This window comes from Amblyomma mixtum, chromosome 1 (genome assembly GCF_055824585.1).
Source record: "Amblyomma mixtum isolate Tamu chromosome 1, ASM5582458v1, whole genome shotgun sequence".
Lineage (NCBI taxonomy): Eukaryota > Metazoa > Arthropoda > Arachnida > Ixodida > Ixodidae > Amblyomma > Amblyomma mixtum.
The window spans coordinates 311736890-311758392 of NC_143012.1; the positions used below are offsets into that span (position 1 = coordinate 311736890).

At 45.0% G+C, this 21503-nt stretch overlaps 2 protein-coding genes across 2 annotated transcripts in view; both read left to right on the forward strand.

Moving 5' to 3' along the window:
• The first annotated feature begins 737 nt into the window (after nucleotides 1-737).
• Nucleotides 738-17815, forward strand: LOC149372446 (uncharacterized). Its single transcript, XM_089586361.1, has 7 exons — nucleotides 738-993; nucleotides 3718-4081; nucleotides 5064-5173; nucleotides 7163-7189; nucleotides 7506-7568; nucleotides 13385-13610; nucleotides 17568-17815. The coding sequence occupies exons 1-7, from the start codon at nucleotides 936-938 to the stop codon at nucleotides 17773-17775; spliced, it is 1056 nt and encodes a 351-aa protein (XP_089442487.1). The 5' UTR covers nucleotides 738-935; the 3' UTR covers nucleotides 17776-17815.
• Nucleotides 17816-18654: 839 nt separating this feature from the next.
• Nucleotides 18655-21503, forward strand: part of LOC149372447 (corticotropin-releasing hormone receptor 1-like) — a 164943-nt gene continuing 162094 nt past the window's right edge. The window contains exon 1 of the mRNA XM_089586356.1: nucleotides 18655-19085. Within this exon, the coding sequence (XP_089442482.1) occupies nucleotides 18890-19085 (196 nt within the window). The 5' untranslated portion in view covers nucleotides 18655-18889. The remainder of the gene's footprint in view (nucleotides 19086-21503) is intronic.

Consider the following 21503-nt stretch of genomic DNA (forward strand, 5'->3'; position numbering starts at 1 on the left):
AGGTTGCTTTCTTTTTATATCACATTCGTGCATCACTTTTTACGATACGCAAGCAGGCTGCTTCGCAAGCAGAAAGTAATTATAAAACATCAATAAATTGGAAGCCGAAATTGGGTTCGAAGCAACACATGACGTCATGAATGAACAACAAATGGCGTCACCTAGAACTCAGAGAAAGGTCTTTTTCACGTTAAATGCCTAAACTCCCGTTTTCAAGAGATAACTGCTATCGCTATTTGTGTCATATGACGAGAAACAAGCTCAATATTTTTTTTTGTTCAGCAAACGGAGAAAAAATCTCGCGAACGCAAGATTGCCTGTATAAGTCGCTCGGAATGAGGCTACGAAGTAGGAAATTTTACCACGCATTTGAGCTGAAACAATATGTCGCCCGGCTCCGAAACTGAGTGCAGATTATCATAAAACTAAGAAGAGCCTAGATTAAATGTTTCAGTAAAGGGTACTCATATCAGAAGAATCCAGGAGTTGCGCTTTGAAACAGGAATTCTGAGAATTATGATGACGATGATGACAATGATGTGGATCTTTCCTTTATTAGAGGCGGTCGAAGCCTATCTAAGAATTGCATCTCTACCTACAGGGCTTCAAAAATATTACCATCCAGAAAAGCGACCAGCCAGATCATGGAGGGTCAAGTACAACCATTGGAAGCGCATATCTTGTGACAATGAGAGAATTAAGAATTATAAGAGAGTTTTAGTAGTTTTTTTTTATTTTTAGGCCTTGAGCTGGACTGCATGTCGTCGGTTGGCATAGGCTTCTTCTAGTGGTCATCGTTAACGTCATCATCATTATCATCACCATCGTAATGCGCCACCCAGCAAGACGTTACTGCCACGCACGCTCGAACCTGAAAAAATCATTCATCCACATCGTTTCTTTAGCTGGAAGCGGACACGCTGCAGTTGGTAGGCATGACGGAGAGGAGCGATAGTTCTCCAAGGAGCCTTTCTGCTGTCATCGCTGGCCCCGGTACGTTTTTATTGCATCAATTTCACGTTGTGTTTTCTTCGCTGCTCTCCGTGATAGCTTAGCAGCTCTAGTATTCAGTAAAGCCGCTGGATATGCTCCTAGGTAGCGACATATCTTGAATGGTTTGTTCTAAAGACTTGCCACGCCCACGGCAGGTAGGTATAGGTACGTTGTAGTGCGACGTCTAAGAACAGAGACTCCACCCGCACCACAGGCCTAAGGTAGGCCTTGGGTTCAACACTAGGCCGTGGCGGTCGCATTTCTATGGGTGCAGAAGCTACTGATCGGTTGTTGTAATGGGGCCCTGGCGCGCCCTAAGAAAACCAGATGTGTTCTGCATCAGTCGGACGACCTCCACTGCAAGGTTACCGTAATGGTCTACAGTTATACTTCAGCGCTTAAGACTACATCATTAAGTAGGCATTTCACTCTGGATTCGTCAGTAGGCCTTTTCTGGCTTTGGTGTCTGGTGTTAGTACCCTTTCTACAGTTCTGAACATTTTGTTCTTTGGGTAGCTGACCACGCCTTAGAATCCGCGAAGCAGCGGGCGCCGATGGCTGCGGAGTGGATTCCAAGAGAAACCAAGCGTAGCAGGGGGCGCCAGAAAGTGAGGTGGGCGGATGATATTAAGAATTTTGGCGGGGATACAGCGGCCGCAGCTGGCAAAGGACAGAGTTAATTGAAGTGAAATGCGAGGGGTCTTTACCCTCCAGTGGGCGTAGTCAGGTTGATGTTGTATGGTGAGTTTCCTGAGTGGCTATGGGCGTTTGGAACTGCTTGATTACAAATCAAGCAGCTCCAACATCATGAGTTCTCTCTACGCTTATGAAAGCGTAGGCACAGTAATACTTTGCATTTAAGTGGTGAAGTTTGATTCTTTGTAAAATACAAGGGGCAACTGATTCGCCACAATACACGCCCCACGCCCTTTTGAAGTATTGGAAAATTACGTCAGCAAATTCGCAGACGAAAACGAAGGTGGCTGCACGTCCAGCACAATATCCCATTACCGCTATCAGCATCCGTGAACTGTCCTAATATATGTTACGCCTTTCTTGCAATGCACTTCACTTCTACAAGTGCTCTTGAGCATGAGATAGTCGGGATGTTTCTTTTTTCGAGTACAGCTTTTTTCGGCATCACTTCTAGTTATAAAACAACAGTGGAATATTGTACGATTTTGTTATGAATGTATTGCGGGGAATGGTCTGACATTCCGATGCGTAGCAAAATCTTTAATCTTTTAATGGGATAGCATTAGGTGAGGAATGAAGGCGACAACTGTGCGTCTGTATGAAGCCTCCACTTGCTAAGTGGTGTTTAGGTGGATTTGTCTCTCTCCACCTTCCACCTATCAACCGTTATCCTCTCCTCTTCTCTATTAGTAGGAGAGATTGGAGACACCGGACGAGGAATGATTCAGCAAAATGAAAATCACTAAGAAGAACATAACTCCGAGAACAGCAGGCCTAGGTGCACAACATGGACTCCCGAAGAACTGTGTGTGCAAAAAATGAAGCTTGCGGGACCTATCCCTTCTCGCTTCGCTCGGGAAGAGAAACTTGGGTCTCAAAAGCCGCACCGGTGGCCGCGTTTCAAACGGTCGCCTGTTAGTGCAGTGGCGCATCGCGTAACGGTTGCTCTACTGCGCCGGAAGTGACTTAAAGATTCTCCACGACCTAACAGTGGGACATATTGCTTAGTTCCGCAGTCTGAATTGGAATAGAATCGGAATTTTAATAGACTGGGAAATGATAGACAATGAGCTCACAACTGGAATGGAAACAAAACAGGAATTATGACTACTAATTTTTTCTCAATGATTGGGAAGCAGCTGAGGAATAGTGTAAGATACTGTTATAATCACGTCAATGAGAATGACCTAATTTTTCTATGCGTAGCGTGCCTGACTGTGCCTTGGTTTGGTCAGGTACAAAAGGCAGTTTGTTGCTGGCATGATTTGGAAATAAGCAATGTGAGCCTCCAAGGCCATCTTGATCACTTGTAAGTGCTTTAAAATAGAAGCCCCATGAGTTCTAGATTGAAGTTTTCTTCTCAGATTAACACTACGATCTATGAGGCTCGCCGTAAATAGAGGACTCCGGATTCAATTTTAACGCGATGAAGAGCGCCATGAGGAATTTAACCTGGAGTGAAATTTAGTCGACTTGGCAGGGATCGAGCATACGAGCTCGGCTCCAGCACCCGTGTTACATAGCCATGAGTCTGAGGCATACGAGCAGCTAGCTGTATATGGATACTTCTAAAACACAATTGGTCGTCGAGTTGGAGGCTTGTACCGTTCAGGACTACTTAGCGTTGGCATTCGCCGACTTGTGCCTTCCGTAGAGGAATAAGGCAATCAGTTGTTACCTGAAAAGTGTGGCAGTGTCTGAGCAAGTCGCAGGTAAAAATCTGAGACGGCCCGAAACAGTAGTGAAGAGCCAGTTATCACTACAGCTTCCAAAATCAATGATCACTTAACAGCTAATACGATAGATAGGATGGAAGCATGCCAATAGTCTACACACAATAGCTATATCTCGTAGTCATGCTTATGCGACCACCGACTCCTAGCCTCAGTGAGCAAGGAACCAGTATGCTGTCCTCTGAATTTTTACTAATGGTCAGTGGTCCTCAAATTGTTTGTTATCATGCCGAGTCTTACGAATCTTGGTCAAACTCTTGACTATGATTTTTATGTTTTGTTCACCACCTTAAAGGCGCGACCGGAACCCCGGCGTCTCCGCCAACTCCGCAGTACCCTCGCTTAGGGTCGACGCCGACATACGCGGGGATTCCCCCGCGCCCCGTGCTACCTCACGATGGTTTGATCGGGGCCCAGCCCGTGTTGCCGCTGCCTTACCACCACTACGCGATGGCTCCATGCGTTGGAGCATGGCCACAACCCGTGCCATACTTGGCACCCGTGCAGTATCCGGTGTCGTGCCGATCCTACTCACTGTCTCCTCAACCCTTGGCGGCGCTGCCTCCCAGAGACTATGAACCCAAGCGGGCCCCTACCGATCCCACACGTAGCACCGGCGCTACCTCCAGGAGACAGTCAGTGCAGCGCCGGGATAAACCGTAAGAAGTCTTTTGCTCCTTTGGTCTTTCATAAGCATTGCTTTCCTGCGTTGCATCTGCAATCTTAACACTGTGTTCTGCATGGTATGCAAAAGAAGAAGGTAGGAAGATACGCATTGAGAAGAAATACAACGGCGAGTAAGCGCCATGGTGCTGCAGCACATTGTGTAACAATTGAAAATAGTAGTTTTCTACAGCGGACCAGCAGTAGTCATCCTTCTCGTAATTTCTGTGCATGGTAGCAGAATGAGCTAGCGCGCCTGAGCTTAATGATTCGCTCACTGAAAAAGGAAGGGGGAGGGAGGCGGGGGGTGGGGGAGCGGACATGAAACAGAGGGGAGCCTAGTACAACAATGAATGGAATTGAACGGCTCTTGATCTGTTAGAGGGCTGATGTGCCCGAGTAGTTTGGAGTTTTTCATAGAATGCTTGGAACCTATTATGTTCCTTACCATTTCCATTAACATTTACTCTCTGCAAAGGGCAGGAGTCCCCTTCCCTTCGGAATACGAAGCTCTTGTAAAGGATGCTAAGAACGAATTCTGCTGCAGGTATAAATAAAAAAAAACGCTTTGTTGAAAGCAGCCGGCACATTCTCACCCTGATGCTCGTTGGGAATCAACCCCCGCTAGTACATATTTAAGCAGCTTGTCAACATCTTTTGACCGACCGCGTTAATGACCACACCTTGGGAGAACGCCTTTCAGCGTCTGATGGGAATGTAGGACAGGAGAATGGGTGGACGCTCAATGATCGACTCGTCATGGGCGAGGTCCGAGTCACCATGGAACTTATGGCGATGGACCAGTATTCCTCCACTGGGCCCCAAACCGCAGGAAAAAAGCATTAGTTAAAATAAAGTTTTTCCTTCCTTCCTTCCACTGGGCCTGATTCGCGACGGAAACTTCCGCAATTCAACTGAAAGCGAAACAGGTAGGTGAGAACTGGAACATTGTTCCAACTGTTCTATTTCTTTGCCCAGGTACATGTTGCAGAGATGCGGCCCATTCTACGCGTGGCAGTTGATAATCATGTGGTTGGCGATACTTGGAACCGTGGTTTTTGTTTGCAGCTTCGGCGCCTTCAGACAGTGTAAGTCGTTGCCGCTACTTGCACTTCAACATAGTGGCGGCTAATTGTCTGAAGCACGGCCCAAGAAATGAACTCAAGTGGCGATGTTCCGTGGCATATGCTAGTCATTATCCTTGTTCGTGAAGCTCCTACCAAAACTCCAGACTTAAAGTAATTGCTCACAATAATGGTGATGCTCGAAAAAGCTAAAGTACTCTTGTCTCACCATATTGTTCATAAATGTTTCCAGGTATGATACAATGTAAAAGCAAGAAATTGATTTGATTTCGCTTTGTGCGGACGAGAGTAAGGCTTAGACTTAATAATTTAGTCACCTAATACCATTTATCGTTGCTATTTGACAGAGTATATGATTTAATCTTTATTGCCAGTAGCTCAAACTGTTGCTGAATTCTTAAATAGTATTACTAAAACGTGATTGCAGCGAAATTTCTTCAATGTTTGCGTTCTAAAGGCCGAAGAAGGCTCATTCCATTGTCGAAATATTCAGTTCCAGCACTTTGAAACGCCTTGACGATACGCTGTCCAAATTCGAAACTTTCGCAGTTTTTAGGGCCAACAAGCGTAGAAAGTTGGACTAGTTGGTTGCTAGTACTATTGTGAGACATTCCAGCGGCTAAAAAGACGAGGACGAAGGTAGACAGACAGGACGTCCTTTCTGTCTACCTTCCTCCTCGTCTTTTTAGCCGCTGGAATGGGGCCAACCGCGTATGAGACATGTCACACCGGGTATGTGATTATCTCCCTTTGCATGGACTCTCACCAGTTCACATCAGAGCGGACAGCAGAGTGAATTTAAACTTACTTGCGGCAGATGGTTCTGGAATAATAAAAGAAACAGCTGAGACTATTTGTACTGCAAAGTAAGTTTCCACAGCATTCAGCCCCACATGTTGTACACATGCGCCTCTCTATGTTACTGGCTATGAACTCTATTTTCCGCTTTCGGACGACACAGAACTCGATTCTTTTATTCGAAGGAAACGAAAACATCGGTTGATATATGTTCAACTGAAAAACTTCAAACTCAATAGGGGATATTCAAAATTCCGCAAGTGCGCTTTCCCACATAACTTTGTTGCCACAAACATGATGGCCGACTTTGCTATAAAGGAACTACGTGGGCTACAGGACAGGCGCTAAAGGTGTGCATAGAATGTAAGAAACGTATTTTGGAAGAATAAAAAAAAAACAGTTTGTTTCGGCTGGAAACGCATGGTCAGCCATCTTGTTTTGGGCAACATTGTTATGCGGAAAAGCGCACTTGCGGAATTTTTAATATCCCCTATTTGCTGTACTACGCCTAAAACATCCAGAGTTTCGCAAGCGAACCTGTACTAACGACGCGGAGTTCAGTGAAACCCGCATGATGTAAAGGAAAGTTCGAGTGCCTCAAGAAGCAGCTTCGTTTATACAGCGGCACTGTGTGCGCCAGTGTGCGCAAGAATTGCCACTTGGGTGACCCGTTTCGCCTTTTCTCTGGCCCACGAGAACTATATAGCTAGAGGCTCGAACCCGAGTAAGTGGAGCTTTGCTGCGTCATTTTAATTTCATTCAGGCTCGTTCTAGCATAGATTAAGAGCCACAGTGCGTTCGTGGGCCACTGCTACTCCGGCACTGTCCCGCCCAGACACGCGGGTCATACTATACCTCCGTGTTTCCTCCTTGCAACCCATGAGTGGAGCTGCAGAACGCCGCATAGCACGCCCTCTGTTTACTTTTTCCTATCCGGCGCATTAATCTGAACTGCCACGTTGGATGCAGGCGTAATTTATAGCGCGGCCGCCAGAGAGCGTGCCAGGCGCAGGTGAAGACCGCCGTGGGTTTGAAAACAAGACCGGCGTGGATCTTCTTGGCACGCCATGCGTGCTTCGTTCTCCTGACGGCTTGCACGTGTGATTGATGGTTGGATCTGCTTGCCGTTGAAATATGCCAAAGGATTGCTACTGTGTGCACTTACTTTTTCTTTGTCTTCGTCTTCCCCCGCAGATTTAACGCAGGAGCCACCCGTTGATGGTAAGGACTAATGGAGATCTTCGCGATTCGAGACTCCTGCAAGTGCGCCACGGGTAGCAGTTTGCGGCGAAGCTCGGTTTTAAAGTTATTTTTCTTCTTTCAACTTTTCTGAACTTGCTCAACGAGTACTTATCGGCAGTTTGTGCGTTAAAGTTGAGTCGTCGTAAGTTTGTACGCATCCAGAACAGGCTGCACAAGTATGGAGTTAACGCTTGCGCCACGGTGTCTGCACGAACACTTACTTTAACTATGCGTGTACGAAAAGGGCGGCGCCGTTTTGCAGACATTTTTTTTTTGTTTTCTGCTCTTCTTGCAGGAATGGCGAGGGTGAGAGAGCGTGCTTTGACGAGCACACCCGTGCTCAGGAATCGCCACCCACGTTAGTATGCTGAATTTCTGCCGCGCCGTCCTCTACGAACTAAAAGCACCAGCTTCGCTAGGCACTTCTTTGATAATTAATGATTCATTCATCTATTTAAATACTTACTTATGTGTTTCTTTCAAGTCTGGACATGCATTTTATGACAAAGCTGGCGTAATGAGGAAAATATGAGGCAAGAAAAACAGTCATTAATACGCATTTTATTATTCCCGCGCGCTCAGAGTTCAAAGGAGTTCCACGGGAAACGCGGTTACGCAAAATCTTTTATTACGTGCAAAAACTGTTCTTGCTTATACACCATTAGCTACTGCTAAACTCGGTACAAGCAGCACCTTTCGCTTTAGGGCGAGTCGGGCGCGCATTTTTTTGTTTTTCCTCCCTTAAGAGAGAAAGTAATTTTAAGTAAGTGATAGTTACTTGCGCTTAAAACTGCATATAAGGGGGTGTGAGGAAAGCTATCGGTGAGAGCTTCGTGTTGCTCTCGACCTCCTAGAGGCCTTCGACGTGCTGTGAAATCTCTGAACACGGGCGTTTTTTTTTGTTTTTTTTGCAGTTCGCATTCATCATACTACTGGCGCCATAAATGGGCATAGTATTCGCAATTTCCTCCTAATAAAATAAAAATAATATTAAAAAAACAAAATTTGTTTAGGACTCAGTGCCAGCAGAAATGGTGCGTCTTTGCGAAAAAAAAAAAGTAGTAAGATGCACCAAAAGAACTTGTTCGAGAGCCACTCGGTGCGCACAGCAAACGAACTGCTGTAGTGAAAAAAATATGCTTAAAAGAAAAAACACATGGACGCAAAGACTATTTTTCGAGAGGCAGAAGAAAGCGTATATGCAGGTATTCACGAAAAATCACAATGCAAGAAGTGAAACAACTTAAACGCTGAAGCGGAGGCCAGGAAAATCCACTTTTTGAAAGCTATAAGTAGCACGAGTAAACGGAAACGTCAAAGCAAGGGTAGAGTGAGGGCTGGTGCAAGATGGCCAAACAGAAACAGTGCCACCAGAAAGCCTTGTTTAAATGATTTAAATACACAATGACGAGGAAAACACGACCAATGAAAGAAATACAAAGGCAGAGTCAAGTGAAAACCTAGAGGCGAAGGGAAAGAAATTACAGCAAGTGGAAATAGCTACGAGAGCAGAGCAGATACTAAAAACCTATAATAATTAAATATATATTTCGTCTTTTTTAGTTTCCTGAAAGAAGCGGTGATCTTAAAGAAACTATAATATGACAAAAACTATAAATTTTTAAAATTCTTACCTTGTGCTCTGACGCATTTTGTGATGCACGTTATCCGTTTTCTCAGGCCTTAGAACAAGGCTGAGGTCTTTAATTTGTTGGGCTCCTCGGAGTCCTTGTTCTTACAAGGACTGTAGCTGAGGGCACCCAATTTTGAAGAAAATTCCACCATGTATTCGGCACATGATGGTTTGAGTTGCTTATGCGCCATAAAACCCAACACAATATAATACAATACGAAAGCTAACAGGGGTAAAAAATAACAACGGTAAGTATGGTACTAGAAACCTAAGATCATTAAGGTCGCAGCACATTTATTGGCTTCACACTACTTTTAAGCGTTTACAGTTGCTTCTTTGACACATAAACGGAAGGCGTGCTCATGCACTTGTCATTTTTGCGATTCACACGAAGCGAGTCAATCACTTTCCTTACGCCTTTTTCTGTGGCTCGTGGTACAAAGTTTGCTTCGTCAGCCACCACAAAACAAGCCTTCAGGAAGGTTTTGTTCGCCAGCTGTGTCCTTACAGCAATTCCCAGTTTTCCGACTATGCACCCTCTCTCAGGATAACGGTATCTAATATGCGGCTTCAGATGCGCGCATCGTGAACCTACCTCATACTTTTAGTCGCACACTTACCTGTTCTCTCTTAGCGTTGTGTCGGAAACATAACCCTTACACCCTGTCTGTCGGCGATATGTTTACAATAGGCCGAAACACAACGCTTATAGTACACAACTGCCAAAAGCTTCTGCGGTATGTGGATATCAGTTTTTCATGCCATGAAGCACTATACGCGCATAGACGACCTTTGGTTGTTTTTCATCGCTCACTTGAAAAAAAAAGTTCTGCTCATGCATTCGTCGTGCGCGCTCCATTTTTTCCCCTCTTTGTTTTTTATGAGTTCATGTGCAGCACGAAACTGACGCTGACCTCTAAAGAACTTGGTCAGCCCCATAATTTCAGTTAAACACACTTAATCGCTTATAAGGCGCTCTAGCTACGGTGAAGAACAGGAAGATCGAAAGAAGATAACGGATCATTAGCATATTTGGTTTGGCAACAATGACAAACTAAACTCAGTGAGACAGCAAGACAAAGAAAGAGATAAATGAAATGGTTTAGAATAGGCCCTACATCTTTATTCTGCTGCGCGTTCAAGTGAATAGAGGCATGGCACCCAGTACACAATGGAATTACGATTACCGGCACTATTTTCTGGCACGACTGTTAACGAGGCCTTTAACACGCTTTCTCTTTATTGTTGCCGTTTTCCTTCGCAACCGGGACGTCGTGCTTACCAGGGACCTAATTAGCACTTGAGACTAATGAGTGTGTCAATTAGACAGCTCTCACCGTCCTCTCGCGTCGTCCCAGCCAGTAATTGCGAAACGGCAAATTCTTGGAATGAATGAAAGGGCACTGTTTGCAAAGTATTCCAAACAAATTCATGAAAGCTCTGAACTTGCTATGCCAATGGCTATCCGGTAGCTGTCTTAATCACCGATTAAGCTTAACTTGGCCATGGCAGAGAATCCTTGATCTTGAACAAAAACTGGGAGTGTCAGGAGTCGGTAGTCTTTCAGCAGAACGAAAATGTTGACAGCACCGACTAAGTGTGTCTATGCACGCTTTGTATGCTTAAGACTTTAGTCCGCATTTTCTTTTTCACCCTCTCATTTGTACACCAAGTAATCGTAAGTTAATTTTTAAGATGTTATTTGGGATTTTTGTTATTCAGGCAGTCTTAAAGTTTTCATTTTTTTTTCAACTCTTTTATACAGTCTTGTATTAGTTCTGTTCGCTGCAATATCATTGTCCACATAAAACCCTTCGTGTGGGTACCAGTGGCGTGGGAGTGTGGCTGCGGTCCTGGGCGCACCTATCACGTCAAGAAAGCGCTAATTACAAATGCGTTTGAAAAAAAAAAAAGAGTAAATGAAGAAGACCTTGTGCAAAGGCAATGTCTTGCTAGATCGCAGTGGCAGACTGATGAACTACTGATCAATGATAGAGCTTAGCTTACAACAGAGCGTGAACGAAGGCAAATCAGCAACGGCCACTTGGGAATGAAGCTCAAAATAGCCAAGCGTCCGCACTCGTTGATTCTTTTTCTGGCCATACATAAACTATTTTTGCCTCAGAGTCTTTCACCATGAATACCCGTCTGATGACCCCGTAAGCCTGTTGCAATACCAGAACTGAGCAATTACTTGTCGTAGGTGTCACTGGGGAGACGAAGAACAATGTATGCACTGCTAAGAATAAGCCGTTCATGCACCCTCGACCTTTCCTAAATAAGGAATAAACAGAGTGAGACGAATTGCGCTAGTGGTCAGAGCAAGCATGTGTCGACTAACTCACCGGTTTTACTTTTCTGTATGAAGCAGTGACTCCTGGTGTACTAACAAGTGACCTTTTCTTGAACCTGTTATTTATGCGCATTGTTTCGGAGGGGCTTTTGCATGACTTTGAATTCGTAGCAGGAGTGGACAAGAGTTTTCGAACAGTGGAAAGGGGCTTCGATTTTTTTTTCTTCGAGTATAGTCACCGGAAAGCTGTTGCAGTGACTCAGCCGTTCAGTGCTGGCGTTCTTCTGGAAATATTGAAGATGTAGGGATTGACGCAGTGATTAGTAGCAGTACAAATAGCGAATAAACAGTTATTTTGCCTGAAATTAGCAAAATCACGACCAGCGGAATCTGATGCCAACGTGCTAGAAATCTCTGAGAACCGCTTAAAAAGAGTCGAGTGCCGCTGCTGTCGTGCTCGATTTTCACTCTTGCCCTTTCTTTATCTTAACCTTATCACCGTCATAATGGCACACACTATGAATTTATTTTATGCAAACACACGCACACAAAAAAAACACTATACGGGTACCATCCTACCTATTAAAACTGCAATCGGGCCCTTCTTAAGCCTATCTGGAACGGGGGCGGGGGGGAGGGGGGGGGGGGGCGTTACTGCCCAGCCGATGTCTTTGCACACTATAGCAGTAACCAACTGCTTCGACGCATGGCAGATCTCACACACCGCTTCGCTCCTAACTCGTGGGCTCGCTTACAAGACAGTCGGCGAGCAGCGAACACGGAGGAGCCACAATCGTTCTAACCATATTTAAATGTGCGCTGATGCGTTCCTAGATCAGGCGAGATTACTGTTATTAGTACCGGTCCCGTATGAAAATAACTGGACAGTATTTAACAGAAAATATCAATTAGGCATTTATGCTGACATATTCTGGGCCATTTTTAATATATTGCTGAAGTTCAATAGAGCTGCTGTTCAGAAAAGAAATATGACGTAAGGCTTAGGAATAGGGGTTGATAATTCAAATTGCCGAGCATTTAAACCTCTTTTTTCGTGCAATACTTCAGCTCCCGTGAAGCATCCAAAATATATGGATACGCAGTAACAGCTAAACTTCAATTTCGTGGCTGCTCAAGAAAAAAGAAAACGCTTTTTTTAGAAATTCGAACAAACAGAGAACCAACGCTTCACTCATAGAATTTTACGATATTGAATTACTGACAAAAGAGTATAATGCAGACATTCATTGTCATTGTAGAATTTTAGCATAATGTAGCTGTATACCATTTACATTACGGCTACCGTCAAGCGCTTGCTATAACAGGCGCTGTGAGCATGTGCAATACACCACACACACTCTTACCGAAACTACAAGAAACTGCGCATGCGCGAGTATATGTGCAGCTAGTGACTGGTGAGCATATGCTAATGAGCATATGCGCAACCAGTGAGTGGCACAGGATGCAAGGGACAGGCAGAAGTCTATTTTCGTTGGGCTTATATCGCGTTTCTTCTTGAACGCTACTAAAAGAAAGAACAGGTATAAAAATACGCAAAAGGATCGACTTTCAGCTATTTATCCAACCAGACTAAATTCCAAGCATATAAAGTGGAAAAACGTAAACACTGAGCATGCCTCACCGTGGTACTCGAGCAACCACACACCAGGACACCTGCAATTTCACTCTGAATTGCATTAAATTGGTAGCCGTTGTTTGTGGTAAACCACAGAAGTCGTTATCCTTCGTCATTTTGATCTGTTAAGATCTGAGGTTATTGAATGTTGGCAGGTCACAAAAAGAGAAGTGCAGTTATCACATCGATAGAGCCCCCAATGATGTAAGTCATTTGATGACAATGCGAATGCATCAGGAGCTGTTTTTTTTTTTCGCCGGTTCTACTAATCATGCTTCTGTGTGTAGTCGGTGTCGTCGCATGCGATATGGTCACTGAAGCATGCGCAATAGATTTATTTCCCATATATGCCATATTTTGCTCGGCTCAATAGATAGTTGAAAGTCAGCGCGTATGTCGTCGTATTTGATTCTGCCCTATTTTCTAGCGCTATTTCTTAACATTATTACGTGTTAGTTTACCCTTATTTCTGCCTTGCGCAATGGTTGTTTTGGATTCTACATATATACCCAAGTTTGCGTTCTTAGAGCCGTCGTTCCTCCTAGCAGTCTGTCTCAGCCATGTCTCGTTTTGTTGTCGTTCTCACTGCTTACAAACGCGCGCTCTTTGCAGCCGTGTATGTTAACGCGAGCTGCGGTGTCCACCACCCGTGCCGAGGCGTCGGCCTGCTGTGCATTGGTGGCCAGTGCAGCTGCGGCCCGGATTTCGAAGAACACGGCGAACTGTGCTCGCCTAAGAAAAACGTGGCCGTCGAGATCAGCATCACCGCACCAGCTCGAACTAAGCAGTCCTCGAGCGGCAACCGTTCCACGCCCGAACCCCGCAAAAGTGCCCACAGGTAAGCCGGACACTGTACGTAAGTCTCTAGGCCACAGTCTGGTTCTGAGCCTTGTAGTGGGGCTTTTTAGAAAATTTCCGAAGCCCAAAACCTCTGGTGGGTCAGAAAGAACCTCACCGTCACCCATGAAGGCCATGCGCTTGTCCAATGCGGACTCCCATTAGGAATGACAGTGGTAGCTCATTTGTGCATTAAAACTTCTTTCTGGGTGAGTTGGTGCATTCTGAATCCAAGAAAAATATCAGCGCTAACACACGCAACCACAGAACAGACAAGATTTACGAGACACAAGCGCTGGCAAATCTGTGTCTCGTAAATCTTGTCTGTTCTGTGGTTGCGTGTGTTAGCGCTGATATTTTTCTTGGATTCAGCTGAATCTGTGTTAAGTGCTTGACGGGTGGTGACCGAAAAGAAAAAAAAAAGGAAAGATGTTATTGATGACAGAAAGAAAAATCAAGTTGCGCTTTATTTACACTAAGTGGCACACAAAATAAGTAAAGTCACCGAGCGCCAAGGTGTTAATGTGTGTTGATTTTCTCAGCTGACAGGATTACGCCCGCAGGAAAAAAATTCGCTGTGGCTTAGCTTGGTTAAGCCCGGTAATTGCGAAAGCAATATCCGTACCTACGCCATCTGGTAGTGTAGCTGGTGGTGGTGCTTGTGGTTAGACTTGTGGTCATGCATCGGTTATACAATCCAATCCAATCCAATCCAATCCCATTCAATCCCATTCAAACCAATCCAATCCATTCCAATCCAATCCAATCAATTCCATTCCAATCCAATCCACTCCAATCCAATCCAATCATGCCGCCGCGGTGGCTCAGTGGCTATGGTGCTCGGCTGCTGACCCAAAAGACGCGGGTTCGATCCCGGCTGCGGCGGCTAGAATTTCTTTGGAGGAGAAATTCTACAGGCCCGTGTACTGTGCGATGTCAGTGCACGTTAAAGAACCCCAGGTGGTCGAAATTTCCGGAGCCCTTCACTACGGCGTCTCTCATAGCCTTAGTCGCTTTGGGACGTTAAACCCCATAAACCAATCCAATCCAATCTAATCCAATCTAATCTAGTCTAATCTAATCTAATCTAATCTAATGTAATGTAATGTAATGTAATGTAATGTAATGTAATGTAATGTAGTCTAGTCCAGTCCAGTCCAGTCCAATCCAGTCCAATCCATTCTAATCTAATCCAATCTAATGCAATCAAGGTCAAATGAAGGTCAATGGTGGTCACCGCCGCAGCACGGCAAAGGCGTGAAAGTGCAAGTAGTATTGCTTTCGCAATAAAAGAAACTCTGCACCACCAAACATAGAAGCATGTAGTGTAGTCTGTGTAGTCTTCTTGCTTCGTCCTTCGTCTTCTTCGCGCTGTACCCCCCATGATGTACCCTAAATTTGAAAAGAAAGACATTTATAAAATACTGCAGACGTGTGGAAAATTTTGCATAGATCAGACAGAAGAAAATGAGAGCGAAAAAATGTGCAAGAGCTGAAAGAAAATTGGTGGCGGAAAATATTAATCTTCCCTTGCACTCTAGCTCCGCAAATGTATCCCACGTTTCGGCGATGCTTCAATTCTGGGCCATTGCGAAGCACGTGTGGCGCTAGAAATTTTTGAAGCCTTCCAGTTAGAGACGCAAGAGGAATCTTATATTCAATATCCACAGCGTTTAATTTAAAGCAAATCGATTATTTGAATTATCATGCCTAGGTTACCTTTCCTGACTTAGCGCATGCGTGGCTGTTATTCGGCATTCTGCTGTAAATAAAAAATTCAGTTGATAATCCAGCCCGTGTCCCGTGCTATTCTCTGTTGTGTGTGCGTTCTATTATGTGGTAGTAGACGTCTTGAACAGGGACTAAAGTAATGGCAATGTTTTTTTATTGTTTGATCCAAAGTGCTGACTTCCCCGTATCGCTCTCTACGATGGTCCAAACTTGCCGATGGCAAACTTAGATAACCGGTAACATGAAGACTAGCTGAGGAAAGCTTTGGAGAGCAAACAGCAGCACAGGTGTCACCTAGTGTATTGGTGTCCCTCGCGACGCCGCGCACTGATTAGTACACAAAATTAGGGGTGCATAAGGCCAGGAGTTGCATGATCTGCTTTTGGAACCTAAAAAGCGCGCTCTCATTTCGACTTGCAAGTCCCATTACTTTACAACGAATTCTGAGAATGAAGCATTATCTTTCCCGTCTGACCAACTATAATATCCAAAAAGCCGTGTTCATGTATTCAAATTGAGCGTAATAACATGTCAGTTAGACAGGGACGAAACGAAAGAGCTACACCTGTGAAGCTAAAACAAGAAAAGCATGTTGAGCAAGCCAGGAAATTGTAAAGGATTGCGTAGTTGGGGTACACGCACAGCCTGGATGTTGAACTGCATAGTCTGTCGCAGGTCGTGCAACAGAACAGTTCCGGGTTCGTTCTCGATATGGTGTTTGGATCGCAGATCGATTAAAAAGGATTTCGCATTTCCCCACTAAACTAACTTCTCGTGAATTCATTGAACGAATCACTCCTGTAAGTATTTTTGAAAAGCGTTTCATTTGGCCCCCACCCCCCGGATTCATTCTTCTCCTTATGTTGGGGAAAAATACGGCATTTCGAACTTTTTGCGTTATAAAGGTTTGCTGTGTTAAGCTTCAGCTGGCCCTTTCATAATTGCTGAGCGCGAAACAACGACAGTAGCAAATACTGCAATACTGTGCAGCCCGCTTTTAAACGTCCACAGGTATAACGAATGCTCGCTTATTACGAACGAGGGCTCTGTTACCGTCAAAATATGTATTATAGCTATGAAACTGCGTCCCAGAGAAAACGAACCGCGGCCGTACCGCTCGGTTATATAACGATGGAGGAGGAGCCCTAAACTCGCCTAAACTCTTGCTTCCCACCAGCGCAGAGACCGAAGAGCGACTCCCAGCTCCCACGATCCATCAGAAAGAAAGTGCCGACCTCCACGAAAACAATAAAGAAAGGCGGCATTCATATTGAAGTTAACCGCCGGCTAAGCGCGTCCAGGCAGACTACGAGGTCAATCCGTGCGGTACCATTCACTCTCCGAAGGTGTCCTGTCGGTGGTGCGACCCCAGCTCCACTTGATTAACAATTACAAACCAGATAGCGAAGTCACAGTTAAGACATCTTTGTTCGCCGCCGAGGAAAGGAGTATAGCCGCGTGGTTACAACTGCCTGCGGAGTGCAAAACAAATCGCTTCCGTAGGGAAGGTTTTTTGGACTCAGAAACGACGGAGGACAGTGCTGAATACCCATGTAATCAGATGCATGTGAATTTGTTGCAGTGTTGCGTTGATGCACAGCTGGGTGGGCCTGATGTCGCCTGGGTTCATTTGATGACATTATCCGACTGCCAAGAAACTGATAAAGACAATTATGAGGAGGAAGCCTACCTACGATCAGTCCATAAACGCTTCTACCACGATTAGTTATAACGCGTTCGTAAGGCAGGTTATTTGCACCGAGGGCCCCAGTGAGGATCATATGACCGCACTGGAGAGCTTGGAAATCGCCTTATTACTATTAAGATTGAAAAAGCAGACACGCATAACGGACTTTGTTGAGAAAGAAACTCCACTTTTGTTCGACAGTGCATTTTCGGCTGTAATAAGAGAAGTCCGCTTGATACGAACTTCTAATACAACGAACGATATCCACGAGTTTGTCAGATTCGTTACAAGTGGACTCGGCTGTATTTGTTTGTTGATACTAGCGATAAAAAAAAAAACGATAGTTGGCAATTTTTTTGGCGTGTTCTACACCGCTCATCTCTAAGTTTGTGATTAAAGAAGAAATACACTCAGTTATTGCAATACTGTCCGGGTTATAATTTTTAACACAGTCCCAGTGTGAATTTAGGTCGGCATTTTTTCTATTCCTGCTAGGCACTTACGGCATTGCTTCCCGCATGCGCTTGGTTGCTCATGCAGGAGGAACGTTCTAAGCGGGGAGGTGGTGCCACGGCGTGCCACGGGCGCAGAGGAAGAATTCACTTCTGTGTTCGCGACTTTCGAGTACGAGGAGGAGCACATGCACCGACACCTCGAGGCCAGAGAGGGGACGAGGTTGACGCCAAGAGATGCCGCTCATCGGCTCCTCTTGCACCGTCGCGCTAAAGATCATCGACAGAAGAAATGACGAAATGAAGCGGAAATACTCTTGACATAAGCTAGTTGAAAATGAAGTCGCGGGAAAATTTATCGAGCAATAAACGTTAAGAATCTATCGAGTGTACTAAGATAAAGTGTCCCTTAAAATTTAATTACCCCGAACGAACAGCAAAAACATTGCTTGCAACCAAGGTTCTCTCCGTGGAATCTGCGGAGGCAAGACAACCCTGTTGTCAGATTCACGCCCGGATAGATATATATCTCATAATAAAACGAAAACTGAAGCAAAGATTATCTAGCGACTTTGTGTGGACGGCAGATTTCACGTTCAAAGAAAAATACCTATAACAAAGTTTGCTCCCGGTACCCAACCTTGAAGACCAGAACATCAAAGTCAACTGAAAGGCTTTTCCCTGTTGTCGAATGTCCCAAAGTAGTTCATGACATTAGGCCGAAAGTAAATTCGTAGATTGTGCCATGCGGGACTGATTGCTTTATAATCTCCACACTGTCTAGCTGGCAGAACACCTGTAGGTTGCCGAGAGGGGAGCTGCTTGGCACTCCAGAGACTCCGTCAGGTACGCGCTGCAATTTCGCTCGCGGCGCTCGGCTGGTGGCTTTGCCGTCGAACCTCCCTGCGGCGCGGAGAGCCCCCTACCACCGGCCGATCGGCGCTGAGATTTTCTCACCTCTCGCGATCGCGCGAAGAAACGAAACGCCGCGGACAGAGCGGAAGCAGCGACCGGACAGTAAAAACACGCAAGAACTGTGGCACGGAAAATCCGGCGCTTTCATTGGACGGAAGGGTCGGTCACGTGACGGACCACGTGACGGTGCCAACCGCGCGCGGCGCGCGCGCGGGCTTGGGTCGCGCGGTTACGCGGAGTTTCAACTCGAGCGCGGAGTCAGACGCGCTCCGTCGGCCCCGGCGCCTGTACGAGTGCTTGCGGGCTTGGGCTCCGATGCCACTGTGTCGCCACCTTCAACCGCGCGTCACAACTACCGCACCATTAACAGTTCACAGAGTTTATAGAAGTGCGTTTTAATACTGTGTTTTTTTCCCCAGACGAGCCTCGTATTTTGTTTTATTCTGCGCTACTGCTGTTCCCGCTTTTTTTGAAAGGAAGTGGCGATCGGAAGCCATGGTGAGGTTGGTGAAAATTCCGGACGACTTGGAGGGTTCCACACCTGTTGAAAGTGACGTTGGACAGGGTGCAGAGGAGTCCACCACCAGTGCCACTTCACCGACCCAGATCTTGTGGCACGTGGCCACGACGATTCGCAACCAGCTCAACGAAGAACAGTGCGCCAAGCTGCAGAGGGATGAACACGTTGAAGGTAGTAAACTCTGTCAAGCTTACTCCGCGATGCAATTTCCTCCTAGCGTTCCACCGTGGTTGCGTAGCCTGTTAGTGAGTCAGTTAGCTGCTTCTTGGACAGTGTCGACGAAGTTCATTTTTGGATAAGTTCTTGTTTTGATTACTGCGGAGAAGTTCATGTCAGATTTTCTTTTTTGTCGTCAGAAATTCAATGCAGTCGTTATCTAAAAACGTGCAATGAGGCAGAAGAAAAAAAGATTGATGAATATTGTAATCAATATTGTCTTCTTTTTTAATCGCGTGAACTCTGAGCTTTTTTTTTTGCTTGTTTAAAGGAGAGCGTTAGTCTTGAAATGTCGTTTATAAGCGAGTAAAAAAAAATTACAATTGTCTCAAACTTCTTTGCTTCGGAGGATCTGTCTCTTGTTTTTAATAGCGGAATTTTTCAGACACTGAAGCTGCCTTATATGCTAGAGAGGAGTGCAGTCCCAATCACTGCTGCGTGCATTCATTAACAGGAAGCGCAACCTTCTTTTGTTCCTCGAGTCCGAGTAAATAAGCAACCGGTCGTCTCACTGCACCAAACTATAGGACATTCGAACGAGGCCTATAAAAAGCTTTTGTTTTTTCTGATATTGGACTTCGCCTTGGCGCTTCAATAAAATAAGTTCAAAACTTTAGCGCAAGTACAGGCGGGTGCTTCATACGAGGCAAAAAGTATACTCTCTTATAACAGAGCAAGAATTCGACGAAAAATGTCATGTTATACCACCTTCAGCTTTTTTAAAGCGCCTTAGTATTCACTCTCACACTGCGAAATAACTTCACTGCTGAGGGCACTCCTGCTTAGTGTCCTAACGCTATTAACTGCTGCTGCAGCACACTGCGGCGGCCTTCAATTGCACTATGCTATTTTGAGAAGAAAAAGAAATATGTGGATAAATTGCGATTTGCGAGTCGCTTTTGGTCTTTCCATTTTAAATTGAATTAAAATCAAAAGTTATACTTATATTGGCCTCTTACACTCGAAAGCGCCAGCACTGACTCCACTCGGCTGTGGCTGCGTTTCTGAGCAGCGAAAAACATTCTTATTAAAGCACTCCCTGTATCGAAATCGGGAACGATTATTGACTAGTTTAAAAGTAATCAGCAATGCGATAGTGCCAGTTTTTTCTTGTTGTCCACTAACCTAAACGGTTTCGTACAGAGAATAAGAGATCGGATTGTGCGGATGGTTGGTTTATATGGTGGTGCGTACTTTATGAATATGCGTCATTTACCGACCTCATGCGCTTCACTGGATAATGTGTGTATGTATGTGTGAGCTTTCGCGTCTTTTATAAGAAGGACGAATGACTGGGGGATAAGAAATAATATCTTACAGAAATGGCGTGGCGTTAAATGAGAATGGAACGTTCAAGAATTTCAACATGGCGAAAGCAAAAAAAAATGTTCTTAAAAGAAAGACTCTTTTTCGTTGATTAATTTGGTGAGGTGCATGTTCCCAAGGGACAGTTCCGTTGAGCGACGCGGTACTGCGGCCATACTAACTGCACTCATACAGAACAACACAAGCTTGGCTTGGGCTGGCTGGTTCGAAGTTCCTGTATACATAGCACTAGACGTTTTTATCGCTGTTATCCTCGTACACTGGCACATGCCAACACAGGGGGGTCGGCCAAGAATAGGGGTGCACAGAGAGTTTTTCAGGTGAATTTTTTCGTTCTTGTAAACATAGCACTGTGCCGTGTATTCTGTGTCGTCGTCTTCTGTCTAGCGCTATGTATACAAGAATCAGACAGAACATTTTAGCCGTACTTCAGTTCAGAAGAAACTTTCACCTTCCGAGGTGAGATTGTTAAAATAAGAGCTAACTAAAGAAAAAAAAACGTCTGAAGCAGAGCTGACAGAAGGAGTGAAAACTAATGTGTTATCTTTGCTCCCCTGCATAAAAAAAAAAATACATTGCTTGTTCGTCTCTGAAACGCATTTGGTGAAAATGATAACGCTCGAAAATCTCGGCTCTAAAAGAATTTTCGTTAGTGCTTCAGATTTTTTTATCTGCAAATTTTTATTTTTGTTTAATGTTCCGTCCAGTGGCAGCCCGTTTCATTCGCTACATCGTCTGTGTTTGTCCGGCTGATTGTAATGATGAAAAAAGAAAGAGTACATGCGTTGTTCTATGAACGAATAATATTTAGAACAAATCGTGCTTTCGGCCCATAATTACCTAATTCGTATATAATGTTTTTGAGACTAACCGGCAGCTGTGCGCTGGTGCAAACATCTTCTCTTTAAAATTACGGTTGACTCCGAGGTGTCGCAATAAAGTAAATCTCGCGGTGCCTCGGAGTCGAAAAAGCACTATGAACCAGAAGCTATATACTTATAAAGCAGACTCAGAGTCAAGCGATGCACAGCACACTGATTAGCTCCG

Excerpts from the sequence above, each read along its gene's own strand:
- LOC149372446 (XM_089586361.1), top strand. The coding sequence starts at position 936 with ATGACGGAGAGGAGCGATAGTTCTCCAAGGAGCCTTTCTGCTGTCATC. Across the intron at positions 7,190-7,505 it reads GCAGGAGCCACCCGTTGATG|GAATGGCGAGGGTGAGAGAG; the intron begins GTAAGGACTAAT and ends CTCTTCTTGCAG. Across the intron at positions 13,611-17,567 it reads CCCCGCAAAAGTGCCCACAG|GAGGAACGTTCTAAGCGGGG; the intron begins GTAAGCCGGACA and ends TTGCTCATGCAG.